At 40.3% G+C, this 19,304-nt stretch overlaps 1 protein-coding gene across 2 annotated transcripts; it reads left to right on the forward strand.

Annotated features, from left to right (window-relative positions):
* The first annotated feature begins 904 nt into the window (after positions 1–904).
* rbbp8l (retinoblastoma binding protein 8-like) lies at positions 905–16,521 on the forward strand. Of its 2 annotated transcripts, none has more exons than XM_066702269.1 (15): positions 905–1,129; positions 4,448–4,588; positions 5,030–5,072; positions 5,582–5,677; positions 5,908–6,020; positions 6,390–6,465; positions 7,044–7,213; positions 7,741–7,787; positions 8,094–8,194; positions 8,480–9,218; positions 9,431–9,518; positions 11,227–11,285; positions 11,634–11,775; positions 14,099–14,201; positions 15,204–16,521. In XM_066702269.1, the coding sequence occupies exons 2-14, from the start codon at positions 4,522–4,524 to the stop codon at positions 14,188–14,190; spliced, it is 1,833 nt and encodes a 610-aa protein (XP_066558366.1). In that variant the 5' UTR covers positions 905–1,129; positions 4,448–4,521; the 3' UTR covers positions 14,191–14,201; positions 15,204–16,521. The 2 variants fall into 2 exon arrangements, with proteins under 2 accessions (XP_066558366.1, XP_066558367.1); XM_066702270.1 differs by having other exon boundaries at positions 907–1,129; positions 11,634–11,742.
* The last annotated feature ends 2,783 nt before the right edge of the window (positions 16,522–19,304 follow it).

Consider the following 19,304-nt stretch of genomic DNA (forward strand, 5'->3'; position numbering starts at 1 on the left):
AAGGGAACTGGTTCCCTTGTATGTATTGATGATGTGACTGCTGACAAAAGCAGCAGGATGAATTCTGAAGTGTTTAGGGCTATATTATCTGCTCAGATTCAGCCAAATGCCTCAAAACACATTGGACAGCACTTCACAGTGCAGATGGACAATGACCCAAAGCATACTGTGAAAGCCACCCAAGACTTTAAGGTGAAGTGAAATGTTCTGCAATGGCCAAGTCAATCCCCTGACCTGAATCCAACTGAGCAGCATTTCACTTGCTGAAGGCAAAACTGAAGGCAAAACGCCCCAAGAACATGCAGGAACTAAAGACAGCTGCAGTGCAGGCCTGGCAGAGCATCACCAGGGAAGAAACCCAACATCTGGTGATGTCTATGGGTTCCAGACTTCAGGCAGTCATTGACTGCAAACAATTTGCAACCAAAGTATTGAAACTCACAATTTAATTCGTGATTATGTTAGTTTGTCCAAATACTTTTGAGCCCCTAAAACTGGGGGGACCACGTATAAAAAAGGGTGTACACCGTTCATCCAATTTGGATGTAACTACCCTCAAATTAAAGATGAAAGTCTACACTTAAAGCACATCTTGATTGTTTCCTTTCAAATCCAAGATAGATAGCAACAAAGTTCTCAGTCACATAGGGTGAGCACTGTGCATCTGTTTAATGAGACGTACCAAATGTGAAGCGCCAAAGTAGCTAACCTGTGTCCTCGGGCAGACTGAATTAAAAAGTCATTTCTTGTAACCAAGCAACGCCTCAGTGCACCACCTTGGCCTTGGTTTCTTTCTCTTTTTTTAAAGGTGGAAGTGAAATGGATTATTTGGATTTGTTTAGTCCCCAATCTGGTTCTACCAGTTTTTTAAGATTAGTGCAAAACTGGTAATGTTGCTTTGAACAGGCTTTGCCTCAACCCCAGTTGTGTGCCGAACTGAGGCCAAACTGCTCTGACGAGTTTCTCAGAGGTTCTGAGAGCTGCTTGGGTGTGGGACTGCTCCACTGTGGCTCTTCCCAGCTTCTCCTTTCCTTGCTCGTTTTGCCTTCCACTCAAAATCAAATGGAAGAGTGGACAAGCAATGGACATTGATATCAGGACAAACTGAGCAAAAGGAAGGTTTCTCCCTGTAAGTGTTTCTTTTAATTCTGTCTTTTGCATTATTTTATCCTGGTGTGGACTAAATGTGTCCGAGTCAGGCAGTCAAGAAGCTGAATATAAAGCTAAAATGTGACTGCTGTTAAGAAACCTAGTCAGACACAAACCTCACAAAGTCTGACGTTGTCTGCCTTTGAAAAATAGGAGCTGTCCTGCGGTGGAATCTTAAAATGCCTTTATAGAAACCATTGATTTAAGGACAAATACAAGATTTAACATTTTAATCCAACCACTGGGTAACTGACAGCTCGGCATTTCAGAACTAAACATTCTCTTCTCTTATTTGTCTTTCGTTTTGCCTTTTGTTTAAACTGTTTATTGTATTGTAGATTAACTGGTTTACCATTTAACTTTGAGTGCTGCAGTTAAAACCCCAAATATTAAGCAGTCTGTTTTGTGTAATAATAATAATAATAATAATGAAAGGAAAACATTAAATCAGCAAAGGCCTTATAATATGAACTTTGAGTGTTGGATTAAAGTGCTGTGATGTTCAGTCCAAATGTTTGCCCAAAGTGAACATTGTCAAATTTTGAACTATCCAGGTCTCAAAAGTAGTATATGGGAAAGGAAATGCTGAATGGTGGTGTGGAAAAACTGATACAATATACAGACAAGTTGTGACAGTGCTCACTCAATGTGATGAAGCCCGGGATCACAGTTTCCCACGCTCTACTGCAGTCACTTGGCATGTCTCATTTCTGTGTCAGGTGCATCCTTTTCCCCGTAATCTGGGCACACAGAATCAATGCAACAGGGTGGCAGGTAACCTGAGCCAAACACTACTGGAAATCCCCTATACTTTGATGTACACACATCTTTTTAGAGAGATAGATCTATTAGTCTTGGTGCTGCAACCACTCAAGATTTGGGATAATTTAAAAGATATAATTTATATGATCAAAAATGTGTAATGATGAAACATATTCCTATGAAAGGAAATGTCAAAGAAGTGGTTTTGCTAAAGCACTTGCTGTCATAATTTGATATTCCATCTGGCTTTTTGAAAAGACATTCGTTTGACACTGTAAGACATCCTGAGCAACCTCAGTGAAGTGGTAAAAAGCTGCATGACAGGACCCAGAGGGTCTGACCCAACAGTACAGGGCTATAGGACAAAAAACTGTGCAGTTTGCCAAATATAAAACATCCAGATATATAATCTAACAAATTAGGTTACATCCTACAGATTCTCTTTAATTAGATGCTCCTTCACAAACGTTGCATTAGTCAGGATGGAGGCTATGCTGGGTTTGTGCAGTGCAGAAAACAGGAAAACAAAGTTGGGTCATCTTGTCTGTGCATGTGCTGTGTTGAACTGATGCCGAAAACTGCATTAATCAGAATGAACGAGTGAAGTTCAGTGCCTGCTTTCTGTTCTTCACCAACAATTCTTCTGATGTGTTTATTTACAGAAGGATCTTATAATAAACCAGGCAAAGATGAAGACGGCCTTCATTTTCTTAAAATAAATACCTATACGATATACACATAAACATTTTTTTAATAGCAGCTCAGTGGGTGTTTAAGGCATCTCCAGTTGTCCCAATTCCAGAACTGAACACTTCATGAGACACTTTTCCAAAGGTAGAAAAGCAAAAAAGAAAAGAATATCCCAACCAGCAAGAATATTTCCACAGAGTAGTTTGATTAACATGACACAAAATACCTTTCTACTGTATGAACACACTGATGGATAAATATGTCATTTTTTTGACAGACTGTTTATTTTAAATAAATACTCTACCCTGTGTCTACTGCTACCTGTTGAGAAACAGAGAACAATGTTTTGTAATTAGGAAAATGGGAACTAACCTGTGCAGTACAATGCTAATAAAACCACTAAGCTGAAAGGAACATGTAATTTCTTGTTGTCATGCCCGACACAGATAACGTATCCTAACTTGTGAAAGAGAGGCTGGCATTTAAATATAAACTGTTGAGATCCACTCCCTCAAAGTGACTGCAATGTATTCCTTTTTTGACAGGTTTCAAGAATGATATTCAAATACCTAAATAAAAACTGCAATAGTAATAGATAGTAGTTTATTTTTTAATTCACATACGAATATGTGTCCACAGTAAAAATAAAACACCTCAGAGACATCGCAAGTGGGTTTCCTTCATGTATATAGAGAACGGCCTAGCATACTTCAAGAAGCTGTCATTAGTGAACAGCCATTCATATCGAATTATTTTATGAAACCAAAAATAAAATCACAATTCTCTCTTCAGCCAATACCGTGTTATGCCATTAGTGAATCTCATGGGCTATGTTCCCTGTCTCACCATCAATGGTGCACCACGCTGATAGTCTCCTATGCCAGTTGTTCTCAAACACCAGTCCACACTCTGAGCCAGTCCATAGCCCATCTGGTGCAGATCCATTGCGTAGTTTATCCTGCACCCTCTCACACTAATCCCAAAATGAAAAACGTCCATGAAAATTATTCAAAATGCCTACAGTGTTCAGTTGTGGTATTACACTTTATTGGCAATTACATTTATTTTCTTTGTATGAGTGCATGTGTGTGTGTGTTTTATATGCAATTCAATTTATGTGAGCTGTTCATGCTGTGGTGGTCCACAATACTTTAGTTCCACAAATAGTTGTGAAAACGTTTGGCCACCATTGTCCTTGTCTTCCAATATCTAATTGTGGACAACTATATTGAAAGTGATGTTTGAGGTTAATTCCTGGGCTCTTTTTTCCAGATTCTTTTACCTCTCACTCTAGCATTACCTTTTACCTTACATTTCAGTTTTTAAATGTCCACGAGAGTCAGTAAAAGTAATTAAAATAATTATAACCACTCCTTTCTATATATAAAAAAAAAAAAAAAACACAAGCCCTGGGCGCTCTCCCAGAAAACCAGAAAGGCTGGTTTTAATAATTCTATTTTGATATGGGCTCATCTTTCATTCAAACGGTTTTACACTTGCAGGTACAAGCTTAGGAAAGACAATGGAAAAATAAACGTCTTTTGCAGCATGACAGTTATATACGAGACAAGGGCCACAGCTGTTGCGATACGCGAAAAGATATATAGGATCAACGGCTTTGTTTTGAAAAGCTGGCTCTTCAATCCCCGCAGTGGCATGGATTGAGTTAATATTTAGTACAGATCTCAGTTCATTAATTCAATAAATATATCCCCAAAAGTCATAAAATAATGCTTGCGACTCGAGGGTTATATTTATTTACTGTCCATTTGCCCTGGTAGAAAAAGACTCCAGGAAGATAAAGCATGTGAAACTGATTGCTTTGTGTCTGATATTTGTGTTTTAGGAACAGGACAGGGGATCAGTGTAGGCAGTGTTTCAGACTTTGCATAGCTGTTACAGTACGGCTGCTCTCCAATTATGACCACAGACGGCTTTGATGAACTGCTCCACAGACTGAGGGACTTCCACGAGAAGGAGGTCAAAGGTACTCACTTTCCTGTCTCTATCACTAGTGCCTGTCAATTGAAGGTCCAGGTGAAGGTTCGCAGCATTTCATAGACGTATTTTGAGTAGACAGTGACATGCATAGAAATGTTATGTAATTTAAGAAGGAATTAAAAGCTTTCATTTTTTTCTTTGTATCTCGTAATTAATATTTCCATAAATTCATTTGATTCAAACCTTCACATTGGAATAATCAAATGTACAATTATCCCACAGTGGAGGTGAACTCTGAGTGAATTGCTTCTAAGCAGGAAAGCTGTAATATTATACGTCTGTGATCAGGTCTGCAGGTGCAGACGTCTTTGATCACAACGTGATCAGGTGCAGATTTCAATGTGTCAGTCTCAGATGCAGGCAATTCCTTACCATCAGCTTGACATTGAAAAATCATTCTGACTCAACTGTGTGATACCTTCCCCAGGCTGGCAAGACAAAGTGACAGATCTGACCAAGGAAAAGTGCTGGTGAGTCCTGAGCCAGTACACATAAAGAACCATGAAAACAGTACCATATGAGATATCATATAAATTCCACAATAATAAAATCCTACCAAACAAATAATAACTCAACTTGGGAACAGATAGCAAAACTTTCAGGCACCCCCTAACTACATAGAGCAACATAGGAAATGGAAAAGTCTTTCTCTTCCATGTGAACCAACTAAAGCCGCCAATGTATCTTGGGGACTGGTGTATTGTGGAAAAACCAGTACACTCTATTCTTACATGGGATTTTCTACGTTTCTGGTTTCGGATTACTGCCCCGACCTACCTGTTCAGTATTGTCATATGGGCTGTCCGATTGGTATGAGGAATTACACCTGTTTTTGCTATTGAGCAAACCAGCATTTTTTTGGGGTGGATTGGGTACAGATAGTGTGTTTCGAAATTACATGGAATTATGTGACTTTTGTTGTTTTCACTTTTATTTTTGACTGTTGTAATAAAAAATATTATTTGTGTTTGTTATGCAGTGATGTTCAAAGAATGGATGAATTGTTCTCTAAAAACCAGCAGCTACGGGAACAGCAGAAGATACTCAATGAGAATGTCAAGCTTTTGGAGAACAGGCGAGTCTGAAATTATAAAGAATTTTAGTCTATGTTCCCAATTTGAAAGGTGAAAGCTTGAGCTGCAGTTTTTTTCCTTACCGCTCACATCCCATTTTGTGTTTCGCACAAAATACATGCTCCTAAGATGCTAGGACAGAAAAACTTTATTTTGTGCAACTGTGTGTGTGTTTAATTTTTAAGACTGAAATATTGTACAGTTTGACCTTACTGCCATGGCTCCTTTCCAGACTGCGAGCGGGTTTGTGTGACCGCTGTACTGTGACACAGGACGTCGCCAAAAGAAAGCAACATGAATTCGAGACTTCTCAAATGCAGAGCTTGCAGCATATCTCCATTTTAGGTATGTTTTTCTTGAGACTGAATAGTCCCACTGTGGACAACTTTAAATATATATATGGCCCCTTGCCATAATTTAAGTATTCCACATAACCATATCCAATTTGGGGAAAACATGGTGTACAGTTCTTATTTGGGTCGCTTTTGGGGGCACCGGCATAAGAGTGCTGTTGACACGAATAGAAACAGTACAATCATTTGATGCAGAGGAATTGGTTATTAAAATAGCCACACGTATGTGGACTGATATCATCAAGGGAACCATACCTCCAGTTTCCTGGTCTATACCTGAGAGGAAACGAGAGCTGTAATAGAACACAATGCGACAAAAACACGGTGTTCAGCATCCAGGGCTTGGTTTGCTTTTCCACAGTGAACGAGATCAACATGCTGAGGAAAGAAAACAAGGGACTGCTAGAGGAGCTGAAGACCCTGCGCTGTGTGCAGGGGTAAGCACTGTTCTGGCTGATGCCATCTGGCCCTCACCTTTTGGCCAGTTGGAGATGAAGTGTTGATGGTGCTGTGAATTCTTGTTTTTATAAAGTCAAGCAAAAACTTGCCTTATATTGTCTGTGACTGAGCTGCTGCCTGACAGAAGAGAACAGTCTGAATGAACTGTATTATTCACATTTATGATCATATTTGTATTAGAAACCAAACCCGAAGGAAAATATGAAAAGTTACAATGGTAGCTTCAACTTCCCCCATCAAACAATTTGCATTAATTTACATTTTTAAACCTGATGTGGGTGGTTTGCTGCATCCTAATTGTAGGAAAAAGGGCTTTGTTGACGACAAGTAGGATTCAGAATTTTATCTTATACCCTTCTTCCGCGAAAGTCACCTTCCGACAGCTTCAACATACTCAAAACAAAGCAATGCAAAAACTCCTAGGCTGTAGTCTGTGTCAAGATGTGTGCAACACCACAGAATTACCACTGCCTGAACAAATTGAGTCTAAAATTATGAAACCAACCAATTAGCCTGTCTGAGTTGTTTGGTGTCGGTGGTGCTGACTTTCTCACAGAGAGCAGAACGGCCGGCTGTCCAAAGCATCCACCCCAGAGAACAGTCGGTCTCCAGACACCAACCCCGCCCTGGCTCTCGCCGCCGCCATGAAGACCAAGCAGACAGTAGAGGGCGCTCTTCCCAGACAGCCTGCCTCAGTTATCCTGGAGCAGAGCCAACAGTTGCCAAGTGAGGGTACACACACGCATGCACACACCCACACGTGCACACACACACACACACACACATTGTTAACATTGTTCTCTGCTGCCACACTAAGAGCTATGGCCTTTTACAGCTTCCTGATGAAGTCAAATATTCCTTGCATATTTCCACACAGTACAGCTTACATCCGAGCAGCAAGGCTGTGCTTGTGTGACACAGTAAGAGAAACAAGAAGATCATTATTTAAAAGAAAACAACTAAAATAAACCCCCACTAGTAACACAGACATATTTATTTTTCCTGACACAGGCTCAGCACTAGATTATGTTTCATGCTGCCTGAATTCGACAGTCCATCACCCAAATCCAAAATCCTTTTTTTATATTTACATGTGTCTGCAGCTTAGAATACAATATTTAATTAAAATATATGTTAAGGATGAATACTCATGGAATTGTCTGTGGAGACATTGAGGTAAATTCCATGTAAATCCCTCTGTAAATATAATCTTTGGACTACAATTTTGAAAACTCTACTTTTTCATCTTTCAGAGTCTGGATTCAGTCAGCTTCTCCACTGGAACGGACAGGAAGCTCATGTAATTTATTTCCTTTTCTCTTTTTGTTTGGCCTTACAGACTTATTCAAGTCATGAATATAATTATAATTTGCTCTTTCCAAATGACTGGAGTGTGGACTGTACTTTTCCTTGCTATATATTTGATAACTTGTTCTCTGACTTTTGAAGGATTAGCATCTACTTTAATAAGACCATAAACGTGGCTGCGACTTGTAATGTAATGACATGTTTCTATTTTTGTAAAGGGACAGTTGACATCATTAGGACAACAATGTCTTGACAACAGTTTCTTCGCTTGACCTGGCCTGCTGTTCTTTGACTCTAGAACCCACAGAGAGTGTCCAATAAACTGCACAACACCATAGCAGTGATGGCACCAGCCCTGAGAGGGGACAATGTCCAAAGAAGTCCAGGGGTGGAGAAGAGGTGACAGCCGCCACTCTGCTGAAAGGAAACTGTTTATCACAGGGTTCTTGAAGGGCCTCCTGGTCACCACATGATATACCATCTTATAAATACTACATCAAAGACTATTCCCAGTCACGGCATAGTAGCTTACATCTGAATATCAAAATATGTATTGATTTCTAATGGTTCCTACAGTGAGTGTTTTTCATTTGATCCTCTTCTCAAAGTGCTATAAAGTGGTGTAACCTGAATGGGGAGAACTAAACCTCATTCGTCTCCTGTAACCCCCATCCCCCTCCTCAGACTAAAGAGTGCAGATGTGCCTGAGAAGTATGAGGCGGTCTCTCCACCGGTGGCTTTGAAGAGAGGGCCGTCTGAGGAGAAGCTGCAGCATCGTTTGGTCGCACCGGTGGCGTACCGGCCACACGTCGACAAGACCCAGAGACTCGCCTTCCACTGGCCTGTGGGGGAACAGCAAGACTGGGCTTTGAGGTCACAGGAGATGTTTGACGACAACATCCCAGTGATCGACTGCTACGGGAATCTGGTCTACCTGAAGGACTACCATCTGAACCCGAAGAGCACTGTGATGAAAAAGCCCGCACCGGAACTGTACTGGCACGACGGCAAGGTCACACTGTACCACGGGGCAACCAGCTCTCTGAACAGGATCCCCCCCATGAAAAGCACCAAAACGGAGGACGAGAGAGTCAGCCAAGGATTCAGGAAATTCAGCAGCAGCGACCTGAAACTGGAAAAGATTGTGGCTCCGTGCCAGAAGGCTGCCGACAAGCCGTTAGACCTGTCCGACCATGGGAGGTCCAAGCACAAGGGGGCAGAGGAGCAGCCGGAACTCTCCAGCCTCAGAGTTGGCTGCGAGGAGCTCTCGGGTCCCAAAGACTTGCACTCCTTCACTGCAGATCCACCACTCCCACCCAGCAGCCCCTCCAGCTCAGAGACCCGTCCCTCCCCGCCGTCCCATCAGTCTGCCGCCAACCACGTCTCCCAGGCGGGAGAGGTGAGAAATCCACAGACAAGTCCGGTGAGTGCCTCTGTGTGGACCACGTGGGCAGCCATGATGATATTTAGGGCTAGTTATCATGCCTGTTATTTTTTATTGTTTAGATGTTCCAGTCTCATCTTTTCTATTGCAAGTGATTCACACAGACCTCGTCTCTTTTTCTTTTGGTAATGGTGTGAAAAGGGGTCCAGGTAGCTTTCTAAGCCTGATCATTTGAGTGATTTTGTTTTCAGGATCAAAATGAAGAAAAAAAAGAAGAACATGGAGAGGGAAATCCAGAGGAGTTTGCAAACACGGGGACAAAAGACCAGCCTATCGCAGGTATGTCACTTTGTCCAGGTATCTCATTACATCTGTACTCTGCAATACTCAAAGGCATTATATGAGTATTTCATTTAATCAGATATGGAGATCCTTAATATAACTGTGTTCCAACTTTCATGACCATATACAATGAGGGAAAAAAGTATTTGATCCCCTGCTGATTTTGTACGTTTGCCCACTGACAAAGAAATGATCAGTCTGTAATTTTAATGGTAGGTGTATTTTAACAGTGAGAGACAGAATAACAACAACAAAATCCAGAAAAACGCATTTCAAAAAAGTTATCAATTGATTTGCATGTTAATGAGGGAAATAAGTATTTGACCCCTTCGACTTAGTACTTGGTGGCAAAACCCTTGTTGGCAATCACAGAGGTCAGACGTTTCTTGTAGTTGGCCACCAGGTTTGCACACATCTCAGGAGGGATTTTGTCCCACTCCTCTTTGCAGATCCTCTCCAAGTTACTAAGGTTTCGAGGCTGACGTTTGGCAACTCGAACCTTCAGCTCCCTCCACAGATTTTCTATGGGATTAAGGTCTGGAGACTGGCTAGGCCACTCCAGGACCTTAATGTGCTTCTTCTTGAGCCACTCCTTTGTTGCCTTGGCTGTGGGTTTTGGGTCATTGTCATGCTGGAATACCATCCACGACCCATTTTCAATGCCCTGGCTGAGGGAAGGAGGTTCTCACCCAAGATTTGACGGTACATGGCCCCGTCCATCGTCCCTTTGATGCGGTGCAGTTGTCCTGTCCCCTTAGCAGAAAAACACCCCCAAAGCATAATGTTTCCACCTCCATGTTTGATGGTGGGGATGGTGTTCTTGGGTGGGTCATTCCTCCTCCTCCAAACACGGCGAGTTGAGTTGATGCCAAAGAGCTCGATTTTGGTCTCATCTGACCACAACACTTTCACCCAGTTCTCCTCTGAATCATTCAGATGTTCATTGGCAAACTTCAGACGGGCCTGTACATGTGCTTTCTTGAGCAGGGGGACCTTGCGGGCGCTGCAGGATTTCAGTCCTTCACGGCGTAGTGTGTTACCAATTGTTTTCTTGGTGACTATGGTCCCAGCTGCTTGATTGATTGATTGATTGCTTCTGTGGACAGGTGTCTTTTATACAGGTAACATATTATACAGGTGTATAAAAGACACCTGGGAGCCAGAAATCTTGCTGATTGATAGGGGATCAAATACTTATTTCCCTCATTAACATTAATCATCAATTTATAACTTTTTTGAAATGTGTTTTTCTGGATTTTTTTGTTGTTATTCTGTCTCTCACTGTTAAAATACACCTACCATTAAAATTATAGACTGATCATTTCTTTGTCAGTGGGCAAACATACAAAATCAGCAGGGGATCAAATAATTTTTTCATATTTCCCTATTTTCATATAAAGATCTAATTATATGTTCCTCTGTTTCTCTGGTATTCAGTAGAAATTGTCCTCCACAGTTCAGTGCTGTTTTAAGATTAATCCCTGTGAGACATTTATTATTTAATGGCTCTATTAATATGGATCCAAATTGCCTTTTCTGTAAGTCACTGGATCAGTGTTTTGCCTTTTGTTTTTACTTGGAGAGCACCATCTCTTTGTGCTCTGTAGCCTCAGTGAAGTCTTGTAAAACGTCAAATTCCCAATGCCTTACAGGAGAGTGAGAGGTCATATGTAAACTGCTTATTGTCGTGAATCTGTCTTCACAGTGGTCGTCCTGAAGGCACTCAAGACTGAATCCAAGGACCATGATTCATCAGACAGTGAGGTTAGTTTGCATCAGAGCCTTTCCCTAGGAAACATATAATATTCAGCCAGTGTTACACAGTAATTCCAAATGGCAAGAATTGGACTACTGAATCTTTTGAACATGGACATTTAGAAATGCACAATAAACATAAAGCTAAGCAGACTGGCACCTATTTATTAAGAAATATATTATAAATGACAGTGATCTGATTTTGCAGTAGAGCAGCGTAGACATCAATCTTCGGAGTTGCAGTCCTTTATTATAAATCTGGAGATATGTATTCATGTCATTTGTATGCCTTTGAGCTGCCAAAACCCCACTGGAAACAGGTAACCCGTGTCATATATTTTTTTTATTGCAAACTAGATGACGATTGATTATGAATCAGAGAGCAACCAGGAGACGCACTCAGAAGACACACATTCTCCCGACAGGAAAGAGAAACGAAAAAGACGCCAAAGTGCCTGGAAGGAAGGTGAGACCCACGTCTTCTCAGAATTAGATCAGAGTAAGTGAGGACACCAACCTGACAGATCCCAGTTCAGCCTCCTTTTGTACAGCTAACAGTGGAAGTATTGATTTTGCATACTAGCTATAACTGGGAGTATTCATTCAGTATAGGCTTAATTGTCATGTCATCCTAGATTTGTGTAGGATTTTGTACCTTGGCCAACCCAGTCGAATGGTTTAACGTAAATGTGCTTACTTCCCTGGTACTCACAGTCTCTCACCAGCATTAAAGAAAGGACAATGCCTTTGACCAGCACAAACAAGGGCAAACAGGCATTGCCCACTTTTTAGCGAGGGCCCAGGGTGCACTAACGCATGCTTGTCACCTTGGTTTTGATTCACAAGAGTTTGAAAATATGCTGACAGATTTGCCGACTTCATGAAAATGATTTCTGGGCCTCTCTCAAAGAGCCGGGCTGTTTGCTTTCACTAAGTGGTGTACAAACTCCTCAGGTGTTTGCTTAAGGTGATATAATTGCATCATGGTAACTATTGATAAGGGGAGTCAGTTGATCAGAGAAAGGCTGAACACGGGAAGGGGCAAACGGTTTGTTCCTTGCTTTGCGAAGGACGGCTTTGTGCCAGCAAAAGCATTTTCAGGCATATATTTGCTGAAATACATGCCCTCTCCAAATGCTTGCACAGCCTATCACAATTACCAATGACTGACAACTCCTGCCCCATTCTTTGCAGCAGATCCCTAGATACGGGTTGTGTTCACGAAAACCTTTGGTTGATTTTAAAGCCTATCTGTAGACACCGGTGTTTGTACACTTCAATCTGCTGAACAGGGATTTCCTACAGGTCACCAAACACTGGAAATCGACCCCGATAAGGAATGCTTGTTGGAAGTACTTAGTCCACATTTTTTCATGCAGAGATAATATTTGTTTCGTTGAAGTTAAGCTGCTGAAGGGCATTGGCCTCTTTTCTTTTTTCTTTCCATTTTTTTTCTTCCCCTCAAGGACAACCCCCTGGCAAATTAACCCTTGTGCTGCCACATCTACAGGTGTCCCCAGTCCCAGACCAACAGTCCACAAAGCTGCAGACTTTGAACTATTTTTGAGGCGTGCAGGGGTTGGCATGGAGAATAATCTGCACCATAATATCGCTATGATACTGCAGTGTTTCCTCTTCTCTTGCATACAGCAGGCCATATACTTATATTGTATAAAAATTGATGGAGAGATATAGATATAGATGTATTCATTTTGGTTGTTGCTTTGTGTGGGAAGAGGAAGGGAAGGGTTCCAAGCTTTGAACAGATGACAGATTACTCCAAGACAGATTACTGTAGATTAAACCAATTCCCCCCCTACCTGTGCTGGAATGTCTAGGAAGGTCCCTTCATTTTAGAAAACCAGACAAATTGCGATGCTCTTCCTGTTTTGTGGCATGAGGAACCATGAGCAGGAACAAGCAGGACACACCTACACCGACCTGAAAGTCTGCAATGCAATCAAACACTCACTGACTCTGCTGGGGCAGCGTTTCATCTTAATAGGAAAAGTAAATACTGTATCAGATAACAGCTGTCCCACTATCTGTCTTCATCTGCGTTCACGATCAAAAAGCTGCTTATTAATGGCTGGACAACTATTTGGTAACCATAACCACCGTTATGTCTGTAAATACTTTAGATTTTTGTGGTATGGTAAACACAACAGCATATGCATTTCATATGGTGGCTCTCCCTGCTCTGTGGGTATATATATACTGTATGTGAAAGCCGACACTTAGTGAAACTGGTTATCTTCTGAAATATTTCTTAACAGACATGTTCACCCGAGATGCAGAGACCATGTTGTGAAAGTATATACATTTAATGTGTCAAGAGGGTTGATATTTGTGTTAAACTTCCTGGAAACATTTGTGTAGCCCTAAAACTATGCAATCACGATGGGCCGTTGTGTATAAGTCTACACGCACAATTAGGGTTTTAATCTGGATTCAGGAGGATTTCCAACCATCCCAAGCATAAGCATCCAGCACATTCCCAGCATGCATTGCTTTGTATCCTTCCTCCACCCCACACACCACATTTTCAGCAGCTCCTTGGCTCCTTCCTCCTAGTGGGGGGGTTCCAATGGCCTCGTCCTCATGGCCAAATCATCATTCCCTCAGTCAAGCGGGTCTACGCCAACATAAATCTATTCACCTTCTACTACATACGTCTATTGGGTTGGTCCGCACTCCTGAATCTATCTTAGAAAGAAACACAACAACAAATAAGTTGATTCACCAAAGTGCTTCGATTTCCGGTGCCTTTCCCACGTGAGGTGGCAGGCAGAATCTATGTGAACTATTCTCTTTCTCTGCAGCGTTGAGCAGGAGGCCGACTAAAGAGAGAAAAGTAAGCGCGAGTGCTTCTGCAGAACACTGCGCATCCCCCACGGACTCGGGACAAGGTTGAGCGCCCAAGAGGTGAGAGAAAAAAGCGTACTTACCTTGTCAACCACAGAAGGTGTGTTTACTGCACATCAACTATACAATGCTGTGAAGTGCTGGTCACCGGAAAAGACATGTCAGCTGTGCCTCACATTCACAGAAAAGAGCAACGTTTTTGCTAGGCCTTTTATGGATAACAATATAAGTTTTATGGGACACACTCTGAACTTTGAAATCCCATGCTAAATAACAGTTTTCCAAGGACATTTTTATGCACTATCTTTTGCATCTCCTCACAAACAGCATGTTTTCTCCTCGCATCAGGCCTGATAATTGCATGCAAATCCCCAATCCCAGCTGCAGTTCACACGGTTCAGCTATCATGCTAAGTGAGTCAGGAACACAACAACATTTAAACCTTGCTTGTGATCACTGGAGTTGCCAGCTGAACACTTCATAAAATAAATTACACTACAGTTCCAAAGTGTTACATAGGGTTTAATGAGTATGTACAGGACATCCTTTTGCATTTTACTTTTTCAGTGTGTTGCATTCCAAACAAATTTGTGTCCCTTCAGCGAAGCAATTTCAAAAGGCTAATAATAGCACTTAATAATAGCAGTGAAATATACACGTTTTTTCTGCCTTTGACCACACCCTTAAGTTTTCTATGTTCCCAGCCAGTAGATCTGCTTTTACCTGTTCTTGGTTGCCGTGTATACAATGTAGAATAATGTAATGGAATAGAAAGCATCACCAAAGCTGTAGCACTATTTTATAACATTACTCTAACAGAGGAATGATTTATGTCTCTCTTTTTTTCTTATACAAAAAAAAATGTATATATGCTCAGATTTAAGTATATACCTGTCCTAACAGTGGATAAAACTAGATTGCTCCAGGGGGAATGGACCCTTTCCAAGGAGCCAGAAAGAGTGTCATTGAACTGGTTCTTCACTCCTTCTCCAATTTAATGCTGCCATCTTGTGGGTGAGGAAAAAACTCACAACTGCATTTTCCTCCCCTCCTTTCTTTCAGGTCTTCTTCAATTGTCCTTCTTTGGAATGTAAAGGACTCAGTGGATGAACAAAGACCATTTGGATGTTAAATATTGACACAAATCAAAAGAATTTACACATTTGATCACTGATAGGGGTTCAAGTAACTGTTTTGGGGGATATTCATACACACTGAACTCCGCATCCTTTCTCAGCTGGCCATGGCATTGTACGGTGCAAGACGCAGTTGAAATAACCCTGCTGTTAGATGACTAAGGAAAATATAACTGAAATAAAGTATAAATTAAACTGTGGCTTTTTAAGTAAGATTCAAGCAGTCTGGATGTTGTTTGGCAAATTAGCAACAGCTTGTAAAGAAATACTGTTAAAAGATTGTATTAAACAGAAGTTGAAACAAATTTGTATGTTTTTGCTGTCCTATTCTAGGTGTCCAACTGTGGTACCAACTGCTTTTGAGTACGACGATATGGTTCTTCCTATATATGTCATGCAAAAAGCATTTTACAACAGTTGGCACTTGCTAATATTACTTTTTTTTTCAAGCTTTCATTTTTATCATATTTTGATTGATTTACTTTTAAATGTAGCTCACAACTAAATCTGTATCCTCTGCAAGATTGTGTTACGCAACAGATGATAAGCAATACTTGAAGGCTTCATGAAATCATCTTCAGATATGTCCCAGAGTAATTTACAAGTTTCTGAACACCGTTGGAGCAGAAGGCAGTCATAGCTGGACTGATGAATCCCAGCAGGAGAAACATACATACTGTATGGAGTACTGTGTGTCAGGCCAGAATAAATAACCCAATAAATGAATACTACACAGTAAATCTTTCATATAATTGTGTATTAGTATTCCCCTGTATAGAACCGTTGTACACCAAACTCCCAATCACTGCACTTTGATCTATAAGGATAGGAGATGGAGGGCAGCCTGCTGAAGCACATACGCAGACCTGGAGCCATTGTACTGTAGCATTGTCATGAAAGCTTGATATCTGCTCCTAAGTGATGCTGTAGTATCATGAGATTATCTTAAGTAAAGCCCTTATGTAGTCATTTTTAATGTGTAGAAAAACATTGTCTGTTTGTTGGTTTAGATGTAGGTATATGTCTGTTATTTATGTATTTGTTCACATTGTCCAAAATATTTTTTTAAAGACGAAGAAATATACACAAATACCTCTGTAAAGTCTATGAAAACAACACTCTCTCTGCCTGTATATTTAGAATTTGAGATTAGAAAATTAAAATGAGGTTCTAATGTAGACAGCATTTTTTCAATAATGTTTCATTCATACCCTTATCAGTAAATGTTATTTCTGTAAAGCTGATTTTGAAATATTGTATTTATTTATTTTAAAAATACAGAACAATCACAGAATGCTTAATTTTTTCAAATGAAGCCAAGGATTTTAAATGTTTGTGTCAACAAGAGTTACAGAAAAGAGAAGATGAACACCTTCATTACAGAACTCTGAAATACCCAGACTAATGCACCGGAAATGTGTTAAAATACTTAATCTTATTAATTTGTTGTGTGTGTGTGTGTGTATTATATTATATATTATATTAATCTTCAATTTTGCATTTGCTCTAGATGTTCATTCACTGTAAAGGAACTGTGTTTAGAGTGATGGAGAGCTTTTAACCTCTTTCCACTTATTCAAATTATTCTCCATGCTGGTGTCAAGCCTTTGAAACCAGGACACCAGAAGACCCCTTAGCTCTCCAGGATCAGGAGGAAAGATACAGTTGATATTCTGTGATCCTCTGTGTTGTCCTCTCTGTCTTTTTCAAATTGACCCTGAATAGTGAAGGAAAAGAGAAAGACAGCACCACCCTGCTAAACAGCTCTTCGCATAGCAATCAGTTTAAAATGGGTCTTAAATGTGCTATTTTTGAATAAGAAAGGTCCAAAAAACAAAAAATAAACTAGTTGGAAGAACACAAACGCAGTTCTCTTCCTCTTTTGACAAAAGGAAACACACATTTTGCAAGACCAAAGTTTCCATGAGGCAGCTGTTGCAGAGCACAGCAAGAAATGTACACAGAGCAGCAGAACTGTGAAAACAGAGGGGAATTAATATCCGTACAGTTTAAAATATCTCCTCATCACTGAATTATTGAGCTTGTCAGAAACATGTGTGACACGGAAGACGGATGACACACTTAGAACAGCATCCATGAGCTCAGATACAGAAAGATTCCTTAATTGTTCTTCAGCTGAGAAACTTGATGGCTCTGTATGAATATAAAACATATCAAACTCTTGCATTACCTACTGAATTTGGCTAGGTGCCAAAGCTATAAAATATATTATAAGGTGCTAAATCCATGTCAGTTATTTTGTGAATGGGTACATGTTTCTGCTTAGAGGAAATGGCTGGTTTAGAAATCCCTCTGAATTCTTAGCCTTACGTAAAAATGTCTGGAAAGGCTTTTCACTGAAATTTTCACAACTGATGATGTATGGATGAAGTTGAAAGGAAGGGCAGCAAATAGAGCAAGCAATGGCCTTTTATATTACCCATAATGCACTACGTTCCACCCAAAGGAGAGCATCCATCGAGGTACAGAGACTGAAATCTGTAACTGGGAGATCAATCACAGTCTTTGTGTGATGCCAGCCTGTAGTTTCTGTTGCTGACTTTTTTGCAGGTGGATGCTGTACTGCCCTATGCCCCATTCCCACACCTCTCCAGACTGATGCATTAGTTGGATGCAACTTCAGACAGTCCACTGGTGACATGCCTCAGCAGAGAAGCACTACACTGTGGCTCTCGAGACACCTGCATTTGGATACAAATCACTTCAAAACTGAAACTTGGATCTCAACATTTTGCAAGTATATCACAGGATATAAAAAGAGACGTCGGGTATTAATTCACGAAAACCTTCTCTATGGGTAGCCATGTGACCTTAAAGGACTTTTTTAACACTGGCTTACTGTGCGGCTGAAGTAAAACAAATTATTAGATCCACTTTTTTAAAAAAAATTTAAATGTACCACAGAAGGCCAACTCTGTGATAAAGCACCAGTACCATGCAGTGCCTGGAATTTTAAATTCAGATACAGATATAATTCAAAGAGACTTCCTCATCTGTCATTTGCATATGTGAGGCCTGTGTGATGTATTGTGGCTGCTAGCAGATAAAACACAAGCAGCGCAGCCCATACACTCCTGCAACATAACACCTTACTCTTTAATCGGCATTGTACTGAAGATTCCTTATGAAACAAACAATCAATAGTCTGTCAGTCTTTATTACAATCCTATAATAGTTTTGCATTTCTTTCTTTTTTTGCACAAATCTGAAAGAATCCTAAAATATAAAGCATTCACGCTGTTATTTCAGTGATACCAAACAAACCATTTCCCTACCAGTTTTTCATAACATTGTAATGATTATATTAAACCTACAGAAGGCCTTTAGGTTGTTTTTTCATAATATCAATCACAGTGTTTATGACTGTTGTGTATGATAGCCAACGAAAACAGAAAAAACAGAAAATCACAAACAGAAAAGATCTGTCCTGCTGATTAGGTAGAGAAAGGAGAATGCTATTCATTTGTAAGTATTGCTCCCTGCTGGCCTGCTGTTGAGGAGAGATTCCCCATGACCTGGATTTGACCTAAACAAAACAAAAAAATAGCTGTCCCTTTTCTTAAACTTATTTTAAAACTTACAAAGCGTCCAAATTATATAAACAGTATGTTCTGTGGGAATCGTAGATAAAAAAGGAGGGGTTTGTAGTGATGAGAGTATATGACCAAAATAATATGACAGACATTCATATCTCCAACGTCATGATCAGCATCAAACCCTACTTGTTCATCTAGACCCCCTGGACCTGGGAGACCCCTTCACTCACATTCTTCAAAATTAATTGAAAGCCACAACAGATGTGTTATATATATATATATATATATATTAATATTTATAATATGAATATTATTATTCATTATGCTTATAAGGATGTACCCTGTTAATCTTTGCATTTGGTTAAGGGTGAGCTGTTAAGTCATTGGGCACAATTTCAATGAATACATAGACTACATATATAAATAAAACCCTGGTTCCCCGAATTTATATAAATACAACTGATAAAGTA

The sequence above is a fragment of the Amia ocellicauda genome, chromosome 4 (assembly GCF_036373705.1).
Source record: "Amia ocellicauda isolate fAmiCal2 chromosome 4, fAmiCal2.hap1, whole genome shotgun sequence".
Lineage (NCBI taxonomy): Eukaryota > Metazoa > Chordata > Actinopteri > Amiiformes > Amiidae > Amia > Amia ocellicauda.